We start from the raw sequence: 22,260 nt of genomic DNA on the forward strand, positions 1-22,260 counted from the left end.
GTTATTCTTGAAATTGCTTTCAACAGCAAAGGCACGATACTGTGCACTCCACCGATCCATATCACTGTCATACTCGAAATGGCAGCTCATTAGTATACGAATGCGGCACGAGCTGGCGCGCATTCATGCAGTATGTCATTGTGCTATGCAAGTCAAATTATGCTATGAATGCTGCCGCACACTGTACAATCAATGCCAGACCTACAGCTATCTCCTTATAGCTCATTGTTGATCAAAGATTGGTTTCAATCAACTTAACTTTGAAAAGTTTCTTTTGCAAGAAGGAACTGAAACACATACTGTCAAAAAGGTCTTTTGTACGAAATATAAGCTCAGGGCTGATTCTTCGAAGTACCATTTCCTACATAAATTTTAACATTTTCAATGCAAACCACTTTTTAGTTTCACCCTTATCATCAACATCTGCAGCTTGAATATTGCATCTTAACCACTTAATTTTTTAGTAAGATTTCATTTTTTTCTACCTCATTAAAAGTTTCCATGAGACTTGAAATCAACTATGGAAGTTCTTCAATTTCTGCTTAAATAAGTTGCAATAATTGAATGGCTGCAAAACTTTTATGTATTTTTTACACCAGTTGGCCCATTTACACATAAACGTCCTCACAGAATAGAAAGATGCTTTTTTGTTTTCCTACATATCGCTACATATATTTAAAAACTTAAAGGTCCCACCCTAGTCAGAAGCCCACAGCAGTCTTCCCCCTCCCCTGGTACACCACACTGCATAGACAACCAGTGACACTGCCACATGCCTATATAATTATTTTTATTATGTAATTTTTATGTAAATTATTTTCATCCACAAGCCAAAACATGCAACTTATCTCCAATTATTTATGCAACAAACTTATTATTGTTAAGACTAGTTTACATTTTATAATAAAATGCAATTTAAATGGTATTCATATAAAATTATATTAATATTTTTACATACATTTTCTTACAATTTCTTTATACTATTTTACAGATGGAATTTCTTTAAATTTAACACAAACACACTCTATAAAGCTCAGTAATAGACATGAACTTGCCTAATAACTTACATCATATAGTTGTATGTGAAAATGAATTTAATTCTAACCAGACTGATGATATCAAAAACTTATTTACAACAAATACATAAAAATAACACTGAAAATAATGAAGCAAAATGTTTTTAGAGCTCTACATATTTTATCCAACAATAAAAAAATTATATTTTTGTTTTTAAACACAGCAAAATATACTTTCTGTCTATACAACTGTAAAACAAGGCATCTTCCAAGGTTAACTAAAACAAGTAAGCAAATAACACAATCTGAACATAATGAAAGGTTAGTGGAAAAACTTAAAGCTAATCTTACCCACTCCAGCACTGAGGTTTTGAGAAGACTAAACCTGCCAGACTGCTAGCAGAAGCATACACAGATGTGCTAGTTAAAGCAGAGCTTACAGAAGGTACAACATTACTTGAATTACTATGACTGCGACTTCCTCCTCCTTCTCTGTCTTTGTTCACTGGTGTACTTAACTGACTGAGACTGGACAAACTACTGTTGCTATGAGAACTGTGCGTATCTCTGGCAGGAACAGGAGTTGGTGTGTTTGGGTGAGAAGCCGCAACAGTTGGGCTACGACTTCTTGACGCAAGCACATGAGATGACGTGGCACTCGACACTGTAACAGATGTAGACACTGAAGTTCGCATAGAGCTGGATGCTGCTGAATTAACAGCTGCAGGAGAAACTGGCAATATGGAAGGTGCACTAATGACTGGTGAAGAAAGAGATGCCGGAATAGTCAGAGGTGACATTCTAGGGGAATTGGAATAGTCAGTTGCAGCATTCAGTTTTCGTATAGGTTGAGAGGTAGAATAAGGAATGCCATATGATGACCTTGATTGCCCTGGAGATGATTGAAGTCTAAGATCACCAGCCATAGCAGGAGGTAGGATAGTAGGTGGCGGTGGTTGTTCAGTTTTGCAGACAGAGACACCAGTTTTTATGCTCATATCCAAAGCACTTTTGTGACTATTTTGAATGACAGGAGCAGACAGTACAGGAGGAGCAGACACACAAAGATTTGTGGCATGGCCATTGCTCACTCCCATCTTGTCAGCTGTAGAATCTTTATTGACAGAGGCAACTGGTGGTGAGATGCCCTTGTGAAGAAATTTGGACTGTGATAAAAAAATCACACCATCAGGGGAAGAAGGTGCTGAATGGTCAGAAACAAAATCATACACATTAATAGCTGGTTTGCTTAATGTAGCCACACTCTCCCTGCATGAAGGCACTGCAGGAGCCCTCTTGTGAAGAAATTTACTCGGTGACAACAACTTGGTTGCAGTCACAGGTGAAGGTGGAGATGTATCTGATACAAATTCATAACCATTACTCAAAAGTTTGCTTCCAGAAGCACTTTCTTTATTATTTACTGCTGGAGTATGGCCCTTGTGTAAAAAGGGAGGAGGTGGCGGTGATGCAGGAACAACTCCAGAAGGAGGAGAGGCGGGAGATGAACAAGAAACTGGAATGACTGCAGGACTGCCTATCTGCGGTTCCCGTGGACTAGCAGCACCCACAACCATGGTTGAGGAAGTATTTGAAGGGCTGGCACTTGCTGTAACAGCAGCCACCGCAGTTGATGGTTCTGGATGATGAGTCCCATTCTGTACAGGATGAATAGGAGGCAACACTGGGGGAGATCGACAATTCTGAGAATGACCAGGGTTATTCTTCTTGGCAATAAAATTACCTATAATATCATAAAAAGATAGTTTTAAATACATAATAATAAAATATCTAATTAAGAAGTAAAAATTAATAAACAACATTTTTTATTAATTGTATTTAAATAATGACAATGAAAACTTTCTTACTGGCTTTTATTAATAATGAATGAATTCCTTAACACTTGTGTAACCCCTCTGCGTGTTTTTTTTTTTTTTTTTTTTTTTTTTTTTTTTGTTGAAAATGTTATAAAAAGTAATTCTTATCTCCACGCATAATACTTAAAATTAATCAATATAGAACAGTGAAATGAAATCATAATTGTACTTACTATCAGTAATTTTACTATTGAACAGATCACATTCTGGCTCCGAACCCTATAAAAATATTTTATGATATTAAAGGCATGGCAAAATATTTAATTACACAGAAATGTACATTTTCCTGCAGTCATATATTCCATTGAGAACTTTTTCATTAATATATTTAATACACTTATTTAGAAAAATACATAAGCATTGGTATTTGGATAAAGCATTATTTTGTATACATATTTTTATGAACTCCTTTATCTCGGACAAGTTAATTTGATGAAGTTATACAAAGTACAAACTATACTGAATGTTCTTCAATGCAGATAAAGCATTTTAACTCTACAAAGATAATTTTGTAAGGTTAAATTTGACAGTTTAAAATTTGTTTTTGAGTATACCATCTTCATACGTGGGCTCAGTTTGAAGCTACTGAAGCTCCATGTTGTCTCTAATGTTATTTGATATATATGTCATATCCATAAAATTACTCATACAGCTTTTATTTTTGCAATGATTGGTCACAGATATATACTTCCAATTATAAAAGTATTTAAAATGATAAAATATTCATATTTTGGCACTTAAAAAACAATATCACAAAAATTACAAAATCTAGCTTTTTGTATGGTCCTCCTGTTCCTCTAGTTATAGTTATTAAAAGTTTATACTCATTATAAAAAGTTAAAAGAAAGAGCTTCACTTCTGTTTAACAAAAACTGACTGAAGTATTTCATTTCAAAATCTGCAATTTCTGTCTTCAGGCCTTACTAACTAATTAAAAAATAAATTAGAATAATTTGAGATTGATTTTTTGCCATTTAGTATCATTTGGTGATAGTCCTCTATGAAGTATAAATAGCGTGTAATATTCCGCAATTTATAAATTTTTTTACATCTGGTATGACAAAAACATTTTTACACAAGCAATTCTAAGTTTTTAAAAGCTAAAATTGCATTAATAATATTCACATGCAGTTTTATTATTTTAGAACCATAATTTAACAGTCAAGATCAGAGACAAATTTAGACTTGATAAGGACCTAAGCAATTTGAGACATGGGGGCCCTTTATAAGTCTGTTATACAGTCAAAAGTCATTACTTCGGCGATTCCGGATTATCGATTTTTCTGGATTATAGATCATCAGTTTAAATCTCGTAAGATGGCATGCAGAAATTCTAAAATTAAAAATATGAAACTGTAATTTATGAAATAAAGAACAATTCTGATCTAAAGGGTATCAAAATTTACAAAAAAAAAAAAAAAAAAAAAAGCTTAATATTTATTTGTTTACTTTATTATACATTTCTTTCAATGTAAGTTGTTTAAGTTTCGTTTTATGCGATAATACTTTCTCTTTAATTCTATAAACAGACATAATTTTATGTTCCGTTACAAAGTTTCGCTGTTCAAGTCCCGTAATTGCTGTGCCGAGAATACTGACTAACTTGTCAATCGAAATATTTTCGTTTTCACTAACCTCTCTGTCACCTTCTTCATGTCTTTATCCATTATTTGCAGCAATTCCACTTTTTGTTTGATGAACATCGAAACATACTTTTGTTTTGTAGATCCTTTGGGAGCTCCAGCATCGGAAATTCTATTTGACATAATTGAAAGTTCAAGTTTACTTTTATAAAATTGTTCTTACAGTCTGCAAAGCTTATACCGTTTGTTATACATAAAACGTGCACGCGTAAATGCCTATGCGCATGTGTCAACACACCGCGTGCGCAGAAAGTTTTTAGCTTTGAGGTCCGGATTATGGGTGTCCGAATTAATGACTTTTGACTGTACTATATTTTAATTTTTGGAGGCCCCCAAGAAAGTGGGTGCCCTAAGCTATAGCTCGTATAACTTATATGTAAATCTGGCACTGGTCAAGATCCCCCTTTTGAGAAAAATACATTGATCAAAACATTTTACATTTCGGCATAGCTAACTATTCCCGTCTCTCAACCTACAAACATCAAAAATACTTTTCATCGTGTGCAAATTTAAATATTTCATACATCAATTTGTGTATTACCTTGTATATAACTCAAAACTGAAATATTTTGGGCAATTTTCATTTCTCCCCCCTTTCATTTTCCTTTCTGTCTCTCTCCTCTTTTTTTTTTTTTTTTTTTTTTTAAGAATAAGTGTAAACTCTCACTAAATGTAACTGCAGGTCCCAGAGAACCATTTAAAAAATTAGATTTTGTGATTTTAATAAATTAGATATTTTAAATTTTAAAATGTCATCTCATGGTTATTTTCCTCATTTAAAACACTTTTGTAAAAAAAAGTATATGCCTATGACCAATGACTCTGAAAAATAAAGGCCACATAAGGACTTGTGTCATGATGTACACACCTTTACTACAACCTTTAAGTTTACTCAGGTAAACAGTTATGGAAAGGATATAAAATTTGTTGTACAAAAATTCCAATACTGATTCATTTTATGGTTGTCATTTTGATGACATTATGGGAAAAGAGCAGAAACATTTAAAACAATCTTGTAAGAATTTTACTGTGTAAATATAGTACTTTTGCATGTTTTCTCACCTATGTCCGATAACTATTTTTTCACCTGAAACATCCTATTTGCTCTGCCATGTTAATGGTCCCAACAGAAGAGAGAAATGAAGCAGAGGAAAACAGCATGTCAATTTTCTTAATGTGAAATATGGTTTAAGATAGATGTTTTACAAATAAAGAAATTATGCAATTTTTGCGCGAATGAGACAAAAACTAGTCTGAATGAGGAAAAATATTTGAGGAAGATGTTGTTTCATAGAAACTTAAAATATCTGATAGTGATTTTGAAGTTGATTAAAAAAAAAAACTAAGCTTTTCGTTATGAAAGTTCGCAAAAACTAAGCATACAATTCACTCAAAGAACTATGACATCTCACAGTACTTCTTAAGTGGCATTTTCAAAGACTGAAGAATGTTATCTCTACAAGAGATGACACAATATGGACATACATGCCTATCAGCAGTCAATCAGGATATTTTCAATGTCAAAATATATTAGTGAAATCTGGTGTAACAGCAGCATATACAAAGACAAATGTGGGAAATGAAATAGTAATAGGTTCATTACAATTATTTTAGATGAATGAATAAAAGAATGTATTGAAACACAAAACTCCTAAACAACTTCAAGTAACAGTTAGTAATGCCACTAGATGAGTTTGATACCTTTCCAGTTCTTTTTTACACTTTAGGAACTCATAGTGGAAAAAGGAATGTCTATCAATAGTTTACGGAACAATATGTGGGGATCTATTTTTTTTTTAATGGTACAAAACCACATGAAAATGGAGGAAGTCAAAGAAGCCACAGTCAGAGAAATAATGAGAGTTATGAGATTCAACAAAAAATCCACATCACCTCAGAAACTTCAAACGGCTATTAAAACATAGTATTACAATAACCAGAAAGTGATCAGAGTCCACATTTGCTCCTTGGAATGTCCTTACATCCAAAAGACTACTTTTATGTCTCAGACCTATGAGAACATGGTCAATTTGGTTTTGAATTCTGCCATCAGGAGACATCCAGCATAAACCCTATCAAGAATATATGAGAATTCATTCTTCTCCTCATCTTTTTGTTCCAGGGAAGCATGAGTGCATATAATTGAAATATACTGTGCTTTACCCCTAATGTGTATCCTGTAAATTCTTTCATTTGCTGGTTTAAATTCAATGATTCTATCCCTAATTCACTTACTGACAATAAAACCAGTATTGAAACGATGTGTCTTTATATGACAGACAGCTAGCTGTAACAGACATTGCAATTTTGTTATCAATCACTCCTTGCCCAGTCCATTTCATTTTCTGGATGGCCAGGACATTCAACTTGTATTGGGTGAAAATGTAAATAAGCTTTTTAAAGCTCCACTTCCATAAAATTTTCATACATTCCATGTTCAAAATTTCAGGTCTGATTTCACAACAAGTCATCGAGAATGTATCAGTCTGTAAAGTTCTTTTCAAAGTTTCTTAATCGGGAGAGTTTTTACGAGGCAGGGTGGATTAGCCCTGAGCCCAACCCCTTACTTGCAGGACAAGGCAAATGGTATGCAACAGCTAAGTCTCAGACATGCTTGCCTTCTTTATACATTTCACAAGTTCATTTTTTCACTTCCATGGTGAATCCTAACAATTTTATTTATTGCTCGACTCCTCTCATGAACTTTCCAAAAACTCATTGATAATGAATTTGCAAAACACTTACAGGAAAAAAAAATCTCTTGAAAATTCAATGTTATAACATGGGCTGTTTATTGAGCAGTAGCAATGGCATAATGACATTTATCTGCGATCATAGCATTGTCTTGAAAGAGGTAACCAAGTGCAGTATCTGCTGTCATCACTCACTGAACTTATGTCTTATTCCAAACAAACATTTTTGCATCCAAACAGGATGTACACCAAGCTGGACATATTTTAGTGCGGATATATAGTGAGGGACCCCAGTATATTCATAACTTTTTTTAATTATGAATTAAATTTTTCTGAAAGTGAATTAATATGTGTCTAAAATTTTTGATATTAGTTATCACACCTAACTAGAATTATTATATATCATTTTTAAATGATTATCACACCAAGACACTTCGAAGTTACAGGACAGAACACGTGATAAAGCAACCAAATTTATTTTAAATACATTTAGTTTTCGAAGTTTTAAAATAATATTTTTTTTAATATCAGTGATGTACACATTAATTTTTTTTTAATAAGTACTTCAGAAGTATAAATGAAAATGAGAACCTGAAGTTTATATCAAAAATCAATTGTTTTTATTACCAGCATCAACTTTAATGCAAAATTTTGATTTAGTTGTACTCAAATTTCAAATAAAAGATAATTATAATTCTAAAAAACGTAGCAGTAATCGCAACCAACACTGCTAATGATAAGCTTGATACAGTGGTATTTATACTTAACAGCTTAATTTTGAGTAATTTTAAATTTTGAACACAAACTCATATTCCCCTGCCCCCTCGAGACAAGTCTTTACTTTTTTTTGGACAGAAGTTACTTCAGATATGAGAAAAAGAACTTTTATTAAGATGTAACTATTTACTTACTCTTTCATCCCCACTTTCACTATCACACTAAAAATGAAAAAGAAAAAAAAAAAATTAGTGCATTTTAAAAGAGAAAAAATATAAATTACAATATTGTAGACTGATTCCGGAATGTCTTCTACAGTCTTTGCTTACTGACCTGCACCTTTCACAAAGTATATAACCAAGAATTTGTTTTAACATTTAAGGCACATTATCTGGTGAAAGTTATTAATGCCAGATCTTATAAAGCTGTAATCTAGGAAAAAGCCTGGACATTGAAATAAATAAATAAATAAAGCATCTGACACATGTATACTGAAAAATTAATAAAATGGATTTTTTTTTTTTTTTTTTTTTTTTTTTGGTCAGTTTAAATAATAACAAGTACTGAAGAGATAAACTAAGACATTAGCAAAAAGTTAAAGGAACAACTATAAAAATACATGTAGCCTTAATCACTTTGCAATTGAGACCACAGAACATATACAAGGATCTTTATTTTGACATGTCAAAATGCAGAATTATATATTTCTGCAAAAAATAAATTTTAATAAGAATGTAGGAAGCATGATATAAAGTGGGGTAGAGGAAAGTTGGTTTTGCAATATTTTAAAGATATGTAGAAAAATTAATAAAGAATGTGATCCCTCCCCCTGACTGCAATGCAAGCTTTACAGGACTTTTTCCAGGATATGCATTAGAATGTCTACAAGTTCTTACAGTAACAAAATGGATTAATGATGAATAATACCTTGAAATTCAAAGATAATAAAAAGATAGGGGATGCAGTGATGCAAGTTTCATCCTAGTGCATCTTTGATTAGATTTAAATCCAGAGAATATGCAGCCCCCCTCCATCAAATGAATTTTTTCACCATCAAGATTATCAGTCAGTTGTGCACAGTTGGTATGAGTATTATTATCCATTAGGAGGAAATTATTACTGATTGTATCCCTGAACAACTTGACATACAGATCAAGAACCACATTTCTATATTATTTCAGCAGTCACAGTTATACTAACAAAAATGTGCAGCCATTCAGAATGATACCCACCCAAACCAGGATTCCACCACATTTGTATCGATTTCTTTCACAAATATTTTCAGGCTTACTGCATGCACAAATGTTTTCAGGCACTTTACTCCCTTCAGATTGCAACACTTCTCAAGTCACTCTCCAAGCAAAAATGAAATTTTTAACGAGAAATTATCTCCAATCACAATCTTTATAACACTGCAAATGGGCGCATACTATAACCTGAATTATTAGGACACAAATCATGGATTCTCTAGCATGTAGCCCTTTTTCAGCAACCTCTCACTCATGGTATACCTAGATAATTTAGTTCCTGCAGCTGAAGAATATGCAAAGGCTTGCAATATGGACTGATATCAACTATCAGTTTCTTTAAGCAAATGATGTCAAATAATGTCCATGAGAGTCTATTGTAGCCCATTTTCAACCTTGACCTGACTATTTGCACATACAGTCAAAAGTCGTTAATCGTCGGGACTTTGGCGATTCCGGGTTATCGATTTTTCTGGATTATAGATTATCAGTTTAAATCTGGTAAGATGGCATGTAGAAATTATAAAATTAAAAATATGAAACCGTAATTTATGAAATAAAGAAAATGATCTAAAGGGTATCAAAATTTACAAAGAAAGCTTAATATTTATTTGTTTACTTATTTAATATTTATATTTATTTCTTTCAATGTAAGTTGTTTAAGTTGCTTCGTTTTATGTGATAATACTTTCTGTTTAATTCTATAAACAGACATAATTTCTTGTTCAGTTACAAAGTTCCGCTGTTCAAGTCCTATAATTGCTGCATTGAGAATACTGACTAATTTGTCAATCGAAATTTTTTCGTTTTCAATAACCTCTGTGTCACTTTCTTCACTATCGGAAGCGAATTATAATGACGAGGAATTTGATTTAAATCATATCAAAGACGGAGTACATCGAGATGAAATACTACATTTAGTAAGGAATTATAAGCCAAATAAAATAAAAGCATCTGCCCTAAAGATAAGGATAGTGCTGACAGATCAACTTCCAATTCACTGCGTGCCGCAGAGCAGCGTGAAATTGATAAACAGATTTCGGAATGGTTAGAGAAACAAAGGATATGCCTTTATCCATTTTTTGCAGCAATTCCACTTTTTGTTTAATGAACTTCGAAACATACTTTCGCTTTGTAGATCCTTTACATATTAGTAAATATATATCGGAAATTCTATTTGACATAATCAAAAGTTCAAGCTTACTTTTATAAAATTGCTCTAACAGTCTGCAAAAAATAATAAGCCGGATCCAATTCGAAGGCTAAGGAAGAACGCAATATGCAACATTAACTGAATTAAATAATTTTAGCTTAGCTTATACCGTCCATTATACATTAAACGCGCATGCGTAAACGTATTACGCACATGCACACACGCATATTTGCAGCTGTAAAGGTCTTACGCAGACGCATGTGCAGAAATTTTGTCACTTTCAGGTACGGATTATAGATCATTCCGGATTATGGGTGTTCGAATTAACGACTTTTGACTGTATTATTAATGGCTTTAAACTATTTCTAGATTTTTGACATTTTTGGATATGTTTAATTCTTCAAACCTGTGTCAGCTCCTGTTCTGCTTTCATTTCCTCAATCGCAGAATTATTTCTCATAGTCTATCACTTTCTACACGTGAAAGTTTTGGAAATACTTTTGAAATTACAATTTGACACACACCTTGCATTCCTTTTCACACATGACAAAACAGTGGGAGCAAAAACTTGTAGATTTCTATTTAATAAAGATAACACTAGACTATGCAATATAGTTGACCTTCAGCTTTCAACCAACACATTTTATTGGAATTCTCTAAATAAATAGTATTTTATATGTGAACTTAAGCTTATTTTTTTATTCTCAGCTTTATGTTTAATTTAGATTCAACAATTAAGTCGTAAAATTTCTATATATGGACAAGAAGATATGAAGCTGTAACATATCTCTTAAGTATTTAATTTTTTTATGGTTATTAAAAGTCCTCAGCTCGCATTCCAGTTATGCACTGCAGTGGGCGCAAACGAACACAGCTCGCATTACAAATTTAGGACTGACAGACATCTTGCATATTTGAGAAGAAAGGATTAACCTCGCAATGACCAAAGAATTAAAGCTATCAGTATCTAAACTGGAAGAGGAAGAGATTACTTTTGCTTAGATTCATATAGGAAAAAACAACCCCAAATAAACAAATCTGATACATTATTAAAAAAATCTAATGTGGACACTACATGACTCGCTGCCATGGCTATTAATGTATACACATTTTTTTGCTGCATTTGATTTAAACTTATTTCCTCAAATTTCGTTAGAGGTATATTCCTCATTCAATTAACTCACTTCTCATTTCGCGGCAAAGCAGTGAAACATCTTCATTAAAAATTGTAAAATACAAAAAAACATAAAACACCAAATACAGTTGAAAAAACTGTTTTCTAGAATTAAAATTAGAGCTTCTATGCAAAAACAAGTAATTCGGCCAACAGGGAAGAAGGCAGATTTTTTGATGCACAAAACTGAAAGTTTACTTTTGGTCCCACTCAGCAAAAAGACATTAAAGGTGCAGAAACTTACTTTATTCACTGTTCAACTGAGTTTCAAATATAAACAAATGGCAGTTTGTTAGGCTTAACTCACCACTTAAACTTCTAAACTATTAATAATTCTACAGCCATTACATGCCTATTAACTAAAGACATAAAAAGCTTAACTGGAATATAAAAAGCACATTAATTCCAGTCACTTTTAAAACAAAAAATGCGCAATTTACAAACTTATAAGAATAAAAAACTAAACTCACAGAGCACGTAACAGCATAGATATATATATTTAGATAAGATTGGAGCAGCTGATTGCAATGGAACAGGAAGGTGCACAACTACATGTTACAGCAGTCCCATATATAAAATTTCAAAGTTCTTCTCTTTTCACTCTTGAGTTATGTGAGATACATACGTATATACGTATGTACAAACGTCAAAGGAAAAAAATCTCTTCTGAATCCACTTTACAATCCTGAAAATCCATTTTACAATCCTTTTTGGCAAAAGCAGTCCTTTATTCTGCCCGTACATACAGGTGAAAAGCAAAAACATCACTCAAATAGTTTTGAGAGCAGCTGAAAGGGATATTTTTGTTGGAATATGAAACCTGAAATTTTTCCCGATTACAATACTTTCTTTACTTCGTACAAGGAAGTAAAAACAATATAAAAATTTTAGAGGAATGAAAAATATCTAATTACACAATTATACTGAAAAGTATGTTCTAAGAAAAAAGTATGCGTAATAAGTGCAATTCATTTTTTGCACTATCAATTTAATATCTACCACAAAAATCTTGACTTTGGGTAAGAAACAGGAAAAAGATTTCAGAAAGATATAAAAGAAGGTTTTCAAGGTTATTGGAATGATGCCAAAAGAAATAATTTTTCTTGGCACCTCACAGAGTGTTCTAGCAATTAAGGACAACACAAGCAGGAAAGCTGCTAAATGTTCATTTGAAAGGGAAAAAAGAACAATTTAAAAGAGAGTTTAATGATCCCAGCAATTCTCTTTTTGCTTTCATTCTTTAATACGAGGGCCATCCAGGAAGTAGATTACGTTTCCGTCTGTGTCCGCTAGGGGTGGGGCTAGCGCGGCCATCTTGGGGTCAGAGCGTTGCGCAGCTCAGTCTGCATCTAGCCGTGCTAGTGAGAGGTTCGTGCTGTGCTCCGTTCAGATACTGTGACGGTTTGAAATGTCTGCGTTAATTGAAAATCCCGCGAGCTGCGAGGTGCGCTCAGTAATAAGGTTTCTGACTGCAAAAAACTGTAAACCGATAGAAATCTATCGGCAGCTTTGTGAAGTGTATGGGGACAACATTATCACTGAAGGTGGAGTGCGTCAGTGGGTCATAAGATTTCAAAATGGCCGAACCAATGTTCACGACGAAGATCGAAGTGGGAGACCCAGCACAGTGACCGCCGAACTTCTCGAAAAAGTCGATGCTAAAGTCCGTGAAAATCGAAATTTCACAATAACGGAACTTTCTTTGAGTTTTCCACAAATTTCGCGAAGTTTGTTGCACGAAATCATCAGCGAAAAGCTTGGTTACCACAAGTTTTGTGCAAGATGGATTCCAAAAATCTTGACAGAGGACCACAAAAATCAGCGAATGGCTGCAGCGTTGAACTTTTTGGATGCTTACCATAAGGATGGTGACTCTTTACTCGATCGCATCGTTACTGGTGACGAAACATGGGTGAAACATGTGAACTGTGAAACGAAATTGCAATCAATGCAGTGGGGGCACACAAGTTCTCCCCAAAAACCCAAGAAATGCATGCAAACAATGTCGGCAAGGAAGATGATGGCGACTGTTTTTTGGGACAGAAAAGGTGTAATTTTGGTGGACTTCCTGGAAAGAGGCACTACAATAAACTCTCAAAGGTATTGCCAAACTCTCCAAAAACTCAGAAGAGCAATTCAAAACAAGCGCAGAGGAATGTTGAGCTCTAAGATCTTGTTGATTCACGACAACGCCCGGCCCCACACGGCAAATGTCACTCGTAAAGTTCTTGAATCTTTTAAGTGGGAGTTGTTTCCTCATCCGCCGTACAGTCCCGACCTGGCACCGAGCGACTTCCACCTATTCCCAGCAATGAAGAAGTGGCTGGCTATGCAGCGTTTTGATGACGACGCACAGCTGCAAGAAGAGGTAACGAAGTGGTTGAAGGCGCAGGCGGCCGAATTTTTCGACGAAGGAATTTCCAAGCTCGTACATCGCTACGATAAATGCCTTAATTTGTATGGTGACTATGTAGAAAAGTAGTATTTGAGTGTGGCTTTCATCTGTATATAATAAAATTTGTTTCCTATACTTTGTTTATTTTTTTATTCCAAAACGTAATCTACTTTCTGGATAGCCCTCGTAGATGTCTTTTGAAAATAAAATACATTAATTTAAAATTTGATGGTAAGTCTTACTCAAAAAACAAATTATCCATGACTAATTTTTGAATAAATATTATAAAAGATAGAAAACTTGTATAGTATTATGTATACAAACTCTGGAACTAGAAAAAGAAATACTTTTGGAGAATACAAAATCTACATTACCAGTAGCATTACGGTGTTTTCTGTATGCCTAAATAACTATGATCAGCAGTCATTGTTCCCCTCCCCTTGATAAGACGTAAGCGTTATATTGTCATGCTTAGCAATCTTACTAGAATAGATCTCTTCCCTTGTATTTTTGAAAGAATAAGGTCCTTTTCTTTTTGAATGATTTATTGTGCCAATGCAGCTTATTCCTGAACTCCTAATTTCTTTTACTAATTTCAGCAAATTAAAAATTTTTTCATTTTCAGATTTCTTCCACTACTGTAGTAAAGTTACATCAAGTGAAAAGTTGCACGTTCACCAACTTGTTTCATCTTTTGACTGCACAACACAAAACAAAACTTACAAACAAAATCTTACAGACAAAACTTACAGACAAAATTTAATGCCGAATTTGTCCAGCTTTTTTGGTATATACTGAATAAATCGGCATCAGGTCTTCATGAAAAATCATTGTTCATCCACTGTTATCCTTTCAGGCAGCTTATAACAATTCAAGCAGTTTTCGAAAAAGCATTACAAATATTCAAAACAAGGGCAAATAGATCAATTTGTGGGATCTAGTTATTTCTGTCAAGCCAAAATATTTCATAACTTCCAGAAATCTGTCCCTAGCCATTGTCTCAGTCAGAAATGCTTGGCCACAAGATTCTGACCATAAACTCAAAATAGAAAGGCTTTTTGCAGCCAAAGCTCCATGAACACACAACAGTGAAATGAAAGCATTTAATTCATTGAGTGGAAAACTTCTATTTGAATTTTGCAATTTTTTACGTGCACTGCTGAATGTGACACAATATGTTTTTCATTGATAAACAATCTCCATGCACTACTTGAGTTACCATCAATTATTTTCCTATTTACATGCAAAGTTGGCCCAGTTACATTACTGTAAGACATTCTGCTGCAGTCGTCTCCCTGTAACACTTGTCGAAATATTTTCTATTTTCCAAACTGAGCCATCATTTTCTGTTTCTTCATAGTTTTGAATTTCCTTACTTTGGATACATCTTCCTCGTTTTTGAATTCGGTTTTGTTACCTTTCATTATTTTCTCGAGTTTGATTACAGCTGTTGATTTCACTTTTGGAAACTATACTAGTATAAGTATAGTAATAACTATACTAATATAAGTATAGTAAGGCAATGTAATATTTTCTTGATTTGAATTTTTACTTTCTTTTCTGTTTTGTGAACAGACGAATCACATTCACCTGTTTCAGCAGGAACAATTTAGTCCTTGTTGGATGTAATTTTGGTATGAAATTCTTCCTCAAGTTCAGTTTCTGAAGCAGAATTTTCATCAGAAAGACTTTCAAAACCTTTCAGCATATCTTCCTTCATTAGGGATTTCCTACCAGTGCTTGTACACGACATGATAAACAGGTCAGAGCAAAAAAACTATCCAAATGAAGTAAGGAACATTTGTGTCTACTGAAAAGTAGTCTTTCTAACACAAAGAAAATACGCAGACATGTGATGAGTAAAAATTCCAAGGTGTTTTTATTCCTCCTTCTCCCCTCTCTACTCACTTCTGGGAAATATGCAATCTTCCTTATAAAAAATACACTTGTTTATGTACCACAAACTGGAGAAGGCTAAAAAAGTCATAAAAATAACGAGAAATATATAATTTTTTGAATATGATGAAATGACCGATAGATGTAATTCTAGGTATAAAAAATAATATTGGCAAAAATTATTATTTAAAACAGACAAAAAATATTATGTAATATTCAGAAGTTTTTAGAAAAAGTAAAAAAAAAAAAAAAAAAAACCAAGGTTTAAAATAAAGAATTAAAAAAGTTATATCCAATTACAATGAAGATATGGTCAAAATGACTGTTGTTGTAATTCTAGTGTTAAACATCATATAAAAAAAATCTCAAATCAGAAAAGGCTATCCTTGCAACAGATCAAGACATCCCATAATAAACATTTCTAGATATGGCATTTTTTGGCTTAAAATAAACACCCTACTTATCTCAGTGTCATTAAACCAAATAATAATCAGCAATTAGATATCTCACAGGCACAGCATTCACAGAGCATTTCAATTAATTGTCAGAAATAGTGAGAAGATTTTTTTTTTTAAATGACAATTTTTAGTTACTTCCTTGGTGGCAAGAGGTGCTTAGATAGCATAGAGATTCCTGCATTTCTGACTATAAGTATAAAAGTGTAACTCATAGTAGAGAAGCAGAGTGCACAAAATTTTCTTAAATGTAACAGCAGCACATTTAATTGACATAATTCACCATTTTTCTAAAATTTATTATGAAATACAGATCTTTGGGAAGAAATATGAAACAGCTGAAAATTATTATAACTACATGGTTTTCCATAACTAATTTTAATTCCATGAATAACGTTTTATGAATATTTTGGAGATGTGAAATTTCAAAATGGCTTGAGATGGTAAGAATTTGAAAAAAGAAGAATAATTTGTATAACTAAGAAGATAACTTTTGTGTGTTTGTTTCATTATAGTTCTTTAAAAATGTTATGCTTATAGAGCATTAATTTTATCTGTCCTTTAATCAGATCATGACATCATTGAAAGTACTGTTAATGTTTACACATATAACAAAATGGACATCATTTAAACTAAGGAAAGAAAGATTTAACTTTCTGATCAGCCAGACTGTATATATACAGCCTGAAATATTTTTTGTAATGCTTTTAAAAAAGTATATACATTTGCATCTTGAAATATGTTCAGGAAATTAAGTCAATATATTAAAAGTGCATAAATCAGAGTATAACGTTACAGGGCCATTTTAGCATCAAAATCATGAAAACAGTACTTTTTCATGGCAGCTCTAGGAAATTTGAGGTTTCTTAGTGAAACCCTTTTCTTAGTGGAGAGTTAAAATAAACAGCTAAAAACTACAGAATAATGCTTATATTAGACTATACAGGATTTAATTTGATATATAACAATTTTACATGAATATGATTTTATAACATAATTCAGTATATGAATTATTCTAACTGAAAGCACATGTGAATTAGATGGATTGAAAGTTGAAATTTCTGTCAAACAATGCTTAAGTACTTTTAAATAGATAAAACAATAGGCACTAATGGAGCTTATACTAACAAAAACTCCCCTATAAAAAATTACGATACTATTTATAACCGAATAGTTCAATATCAAACACTTAAATTAATTACATTACAATGCTTTGCAGTGTATTATACAAAAGTAAACAAATCTTTATCATACATTTTAAAAACTAAAATGGATGACTAATTCATGCATAATTACCATTCATACATAATCACATATAAAAATTCATTTACACAGAATTCATTTCTAATGTTAAACACATAAAAATCAGAAGTTTAACAATTTATAAATAAATTTATAAACATTTATTTTTTGCATATAAATTTGTATTTTTTATTTTATCAATAATTTCAATAAAAAATTTACTTTTCTTACCAACGACGAATATATAATACATGCAATTTTACTTGAATTTACATTAACATTCTTAGAACAACTTAAGTGAAATAAAGTGGAAAACAAATACACAACTTACCATATAGCCTCTTTCTAAACTTGCATGACTGCTAGCCTGTTAAAAGGAAAAGGGAGGAAATATAGTTCACATGTCAATGCAACAAACTTTAATGTCAACAACAATATACAGAATTCATTTTCTAAAATTGGCCAATTTCTTAAAGAGTGTTATAAAATTATCAAACACCACCCCATGCCAAAAGATTTAAACTAGAACATCTCTAAATATTGTTAAGCACGTTCTTCATACTTAAACAGTTTATTACATTTTAATTCTGGAAACTTCTATTGCATTTCTCTCTTAATACATATCACACATAAAACTTAAAAGCTGGCTCAGTTTTTAATCAGAATTCATCAATTCTAGCTCAAACTGGGTAGCTCTGAATTGTAATTCATGAAACTGAATTGTAATACGAGCAAACAATTATACCATTTATGTAGAAGTTTGCTCAGTAATAAACAAGGTTTTCTGAGATTAACTTTGCCCTTCTTCATGAAAAAGTACAAATTGTTAAGCAGCTGGTAAACGTAGAACTGGAATGCAGCTACATGTTAGATAAAATATTTATGAGGCTCAATTTCCTATTCAGTCATGAAGTTTTAAAAAATTTAAAGTAAATAAAGAAACAATTTTATTTGACTAATTAGAAAATGACTACAGTTTATATATTTGAGTTCTTCATAGTTACACTGTAAATTACTTCTGCCTGCTTTAATATTACTGCAATCAACCATATCAGATGCAAGTCCATTTATGACTGACCAAATAAAATTTATCAAAATTTCAGTACCTAAAATGCCTAAAATGCACGAATAACAAGGATGCAATACTGTTGCTAAACTTTGACCAGAAATATCTTAAATGACACCAAATTTTGATATTTTTTTTTAAATGTACACATATATCTGTACATATTTGAGATTTGAATGAATTAATCTTTACGAATTTTTATTTACCTTTACTTATATGGAATTTTTGTTCAATATCAAAACTTGCTAAATGACTAGATACATCATATATGCTCTAATATAGATGAAATTTAATTATTTCCAAAATAATAAACAGCTAAACTTTCAGACTCCTTATAAAGCTGAGATTATGAATTACAATTAAACAATTTAAATAAAAAAATACAAAAAGACTAAAAATCCCAGTCCTATGGGGGAAATACAATGCAAAATAGCCTGAAAAAATGATAAATTGATTAGATTTTGACTGGATTCAAATTAGTCCCATCAAAGGAGAATAATGTGCAAGTAAATACTTTTTATTAAATAATTGTATACATCAAAAATGTCCATTTTGAAATAAGGTGACACTCAAGAGAAAATTACATCTAGCTTTCTATAATAACATCCTATGCAAGGGATTTAGGAGAGTAACTAACTCCTACATCCAAGAGAAAGTATCAACTAAGTCAGAGATGGGCAAACTATGGCCCGTGGGCCAACTCCAACCTGCCAGAAGGTTCTACCTGGCCCGCGGATAAAATTTTAATTTGACGGTCCGAGGCAAATTAAAAGATTTTTTTTTATTGACATTATGGCAAAGCACACTAGGGCTATCTGCCTAAGGGGAAAAGATGCCTTCGTGGAGGACTTTCTATGGAAAACTGGCTCGTATATATGTAACACATGGGGAAAACCACGAAAATGCCCATGCAGCCAGCCCGTTTGTGGGATTTGAACCTTGGACCGAACTACCAGTGTTCAGCGATTTTACCGCTCTCCCGCTGGTGGGGCACAAATTAAAAGAAATATATATTTATATGTTATATAGCCATCTCCTTTTCTACTTTGTTTAAATATTATTTTTTTCCTTCCCTTTTTTCAAAGGACTAATTATCTTTTTACTTCCCTATTTTTGTTCTACAAAACATAAGCTAATGGAAATAGCAAGCACAAACAGCTTTCAATCGGTAAAGTGTTAAAAGCGGAAGTTCTTTGTTAGTTATAGCTATAGATTGCTACCAACAAGCGTTATCTCTTTCTTGGGGAGCAGACATATGGGAATCCGATACAGCGACTTTTTCTTTTGGTGCGAGTTCTAATATTATTGATTGTGTATGGAGAGATTGCGCACCTATACCATAATTGTGAATAGTGGTAAAATTATTAAAAGTATAGCGTAGCTAGTGTTAGTTTGGGTTATTTGTAAAATATTTCAATTCCAAAATTACTACTAAAAACCATAAAGTTGATTCAGAGTGCTGTCCTTTTAACGATGAATGAATGAACCTGGAAATATTTTTTTTTTTTTTTTTTTTTGTTTTTTTGTTTACAGTTGTAAAAGATAAACCAGTGTGTCTCATCTACAATGAAGCTTTAGCAGTCTTCAAAGAATATAACATTTTCCGTCATTTCACATCTAAGCATAAGAATTCCAATTACAAAACAATGTTTGAATATGAAAGAAAACAAAATGCAGAAAGTCTTCATAAAAAATTATCAGGCCAACAAAATTTTTTCAAGAAGGTAAACAGTATCCAAGAAGCAGTTACATATGCAAGCTACATTACAACATACAATATTGTTAAAAATAAATAAAGCTCTCAGTGATCGAGGGTTCGTTAAATACAATGCATGCTCCAAGTTTGTGATGTTTCATGTCCAGACAAGAAAAATAATTTTGAGACTGTAAGCTTATCTTGAACAATGGTGACTTCTAGAATCAAAGACATTGATAAAAAATTTGACATCACAACTAGAGTCAAAGACTGGCCAATTTAAATTTTGCTCCATAGCTATGGATGAAAGCACTGATATAAATGATATTTGAATGTCAAAAGGCAAGGGGAAAATCAATTTATCGACGATATCTGGGCCCATCTCAAAGCTTTTAAACTAAATCTTAATCTGTTTGCTGGGCAGCTAACTAAGAACGACTTGTCTCATTCCCCGAGGTTAAACCTCAGTAAATGAAGAGAACCTTAAGAATTATGAAAATGGCTTGAAAAAAATGCATTTTGAATTCAAATGAAGATTTCAGTGCCATTCAAACAGAATTGGATATTTTTACCATTCTTTCAATGTAAATTGTAAAGCAACAAGGTCAGCTCTGCAGCTTGAATTAATTGAGTTGCAATCTAAAAATCATATCAAGCAGTTGTTTCTAAATATTCCAAAGTTAGAGTTTTATAAAAAAATTATCGAAAGTAAGTTTCCCAAATTTAAAATCTCACGCCCAGAAAATCAGTGCTATGTTTGCTTCATCTTATATTTGTGAACAAGTGTTTTCAACTATTAACTTTAAAAAGAATTATTTCAGAAGTAGACTGATAGATGAGCATTTAGCCTCGTTCCTTAGAATCAGTACATCTCACTTCAAACCTCAATTTAAGGAACTTTTAAAAATGAAATTGCAATTTCATTCATCTCATTAACTTATTTAAATTGTAATATTTGTATATTGTTTTTAGAAAAGTTTATCTTGGCCTGCCAAACATTCTTTTCAATTTTTGGCCAGGACCGAAAAAGTTTGCCCATCCCTGACCTATGTCATAGATGGCGACAAAGTAGGAAGTAAAAAAGACCATGTCCGAGTATGTAGTTAGATTTTTTATAGACTTATTATTAAAGTTCTTTTTTGAAATATGATCCACTGCAGCTACAATTAAGATATAAATCTTTCTTTGCTTAATTTCTAGAAATATTAATTATAAACTCCCAGCAAATACATATGTAGAGAGCATAGTTATCTCCTACATACATATACAGAAAACATAGTCATGATTTTTCATTATTCTTAATTTAGAAGAAATATATTAAAAGGACACTAAATTTCAGCTTACGTCACTAAGTTGGTCCCTCGACGTGCTCCTCTGAGTCTCGAGGATTTCTTCACCGGGTCTAGAGTTTTCATCATTAGACAGATTGGGCTCTTTCAAGTTATTTCGAATCTAAAAAAGATTTGAGAATAAAATATTTTACAAAAAATAATAGCATATAAAAAATTATCTCATGAATACTTAAAAAAATAGTATTTTCTTAAAAATAACTTGTATATTTAATTACAGCTATACAGTTCTAATGGCAAAGTTTTAAATTAGTATTATATTATAAACCATATCTCACATTATTTATGGAACATGAGCTTTAAATTAGATAAATTTATTGAAGACAGTTAATCATAATTGAAGGTCAATATTATTAAAATATAAATAATAAAAACTTCTAAGGTCTCTATAATGGGATTTAAAGATTAATCATTTATGGTGAAAGCCAGAATGCTCAGGACAATTACCTTATATCATATTTGCTTTAACCTTCCAGCACGCGCATATGCGCAAAATTTACGACAAATTCAGTTTTAAATGCACTCTTTTCGCATATCGAAGCTGAGACGTCTGAATGTCATTTTTATTCCTCCTTTCTACCCTTCCTCACATCATGGAATGTGCCAGAAAGAAGTCGTCATGGCAGCTTTTTCGTGAGAGT

General features: G+C 32.3%; 1 protein-coding gene across 3 annotated transcripts in view; it reads right to left on the reverse strand.

Moving 5' to 3' along the window:
- LOC118197860 (uncharacterized) overlaps window positions 1-22,260 on the reverse strand; it is a 388,014-nt gene that overhangs the window by 54,834 nt on the left and 310,920 nt on the right. For 2 of the 3 annotated variants that reach the window (XM_085817409.1, XM_085817408.1), the window contains exons 3-7: window positions 21,615-21,722; window positions 17,840-17,875; window positions 8,141-8,167; window positions 3,067-3,112; window positions 1,368-2,760 (exon numbers count right to left, since the gene is read on the reverse strand). In XM_085817409.1, the coding sequence (XP_085673535.1) occupies window positions 1,368-2,760; window positions 3,067-3,112; window positions 8,141-8,167; window positions 17,840-17,875; window positions 21,615-21,722 (1,610 nt within the window). The remainder of the gene's footprint in view (window positions 1-1,367; window positions 2,761-3,066; window positions 3,113-8,140; window positions 8,168-17,839; window positions 17,876-21,614; window positions 21,723-22,260) is intronic. The other variant, XM_085817410.1, reaches the window with a different exon arrangement.

The sequence above is a fragment of the Stegodyphus dumicola genome, chromosome 5 (assembly GCF_044657685.1).
Source record: "Stegodyphus dumicola isolate Sdum_Otavi_A_Nest chromosome 5, ASM4465768v1".
Classification (NCBI taxonomy): Eukaryota; Metazoa; Arthropoda; class Arachnida; order Araneae; family Eresidae; genus Stegodyphus; species Stegodyphus dumicola.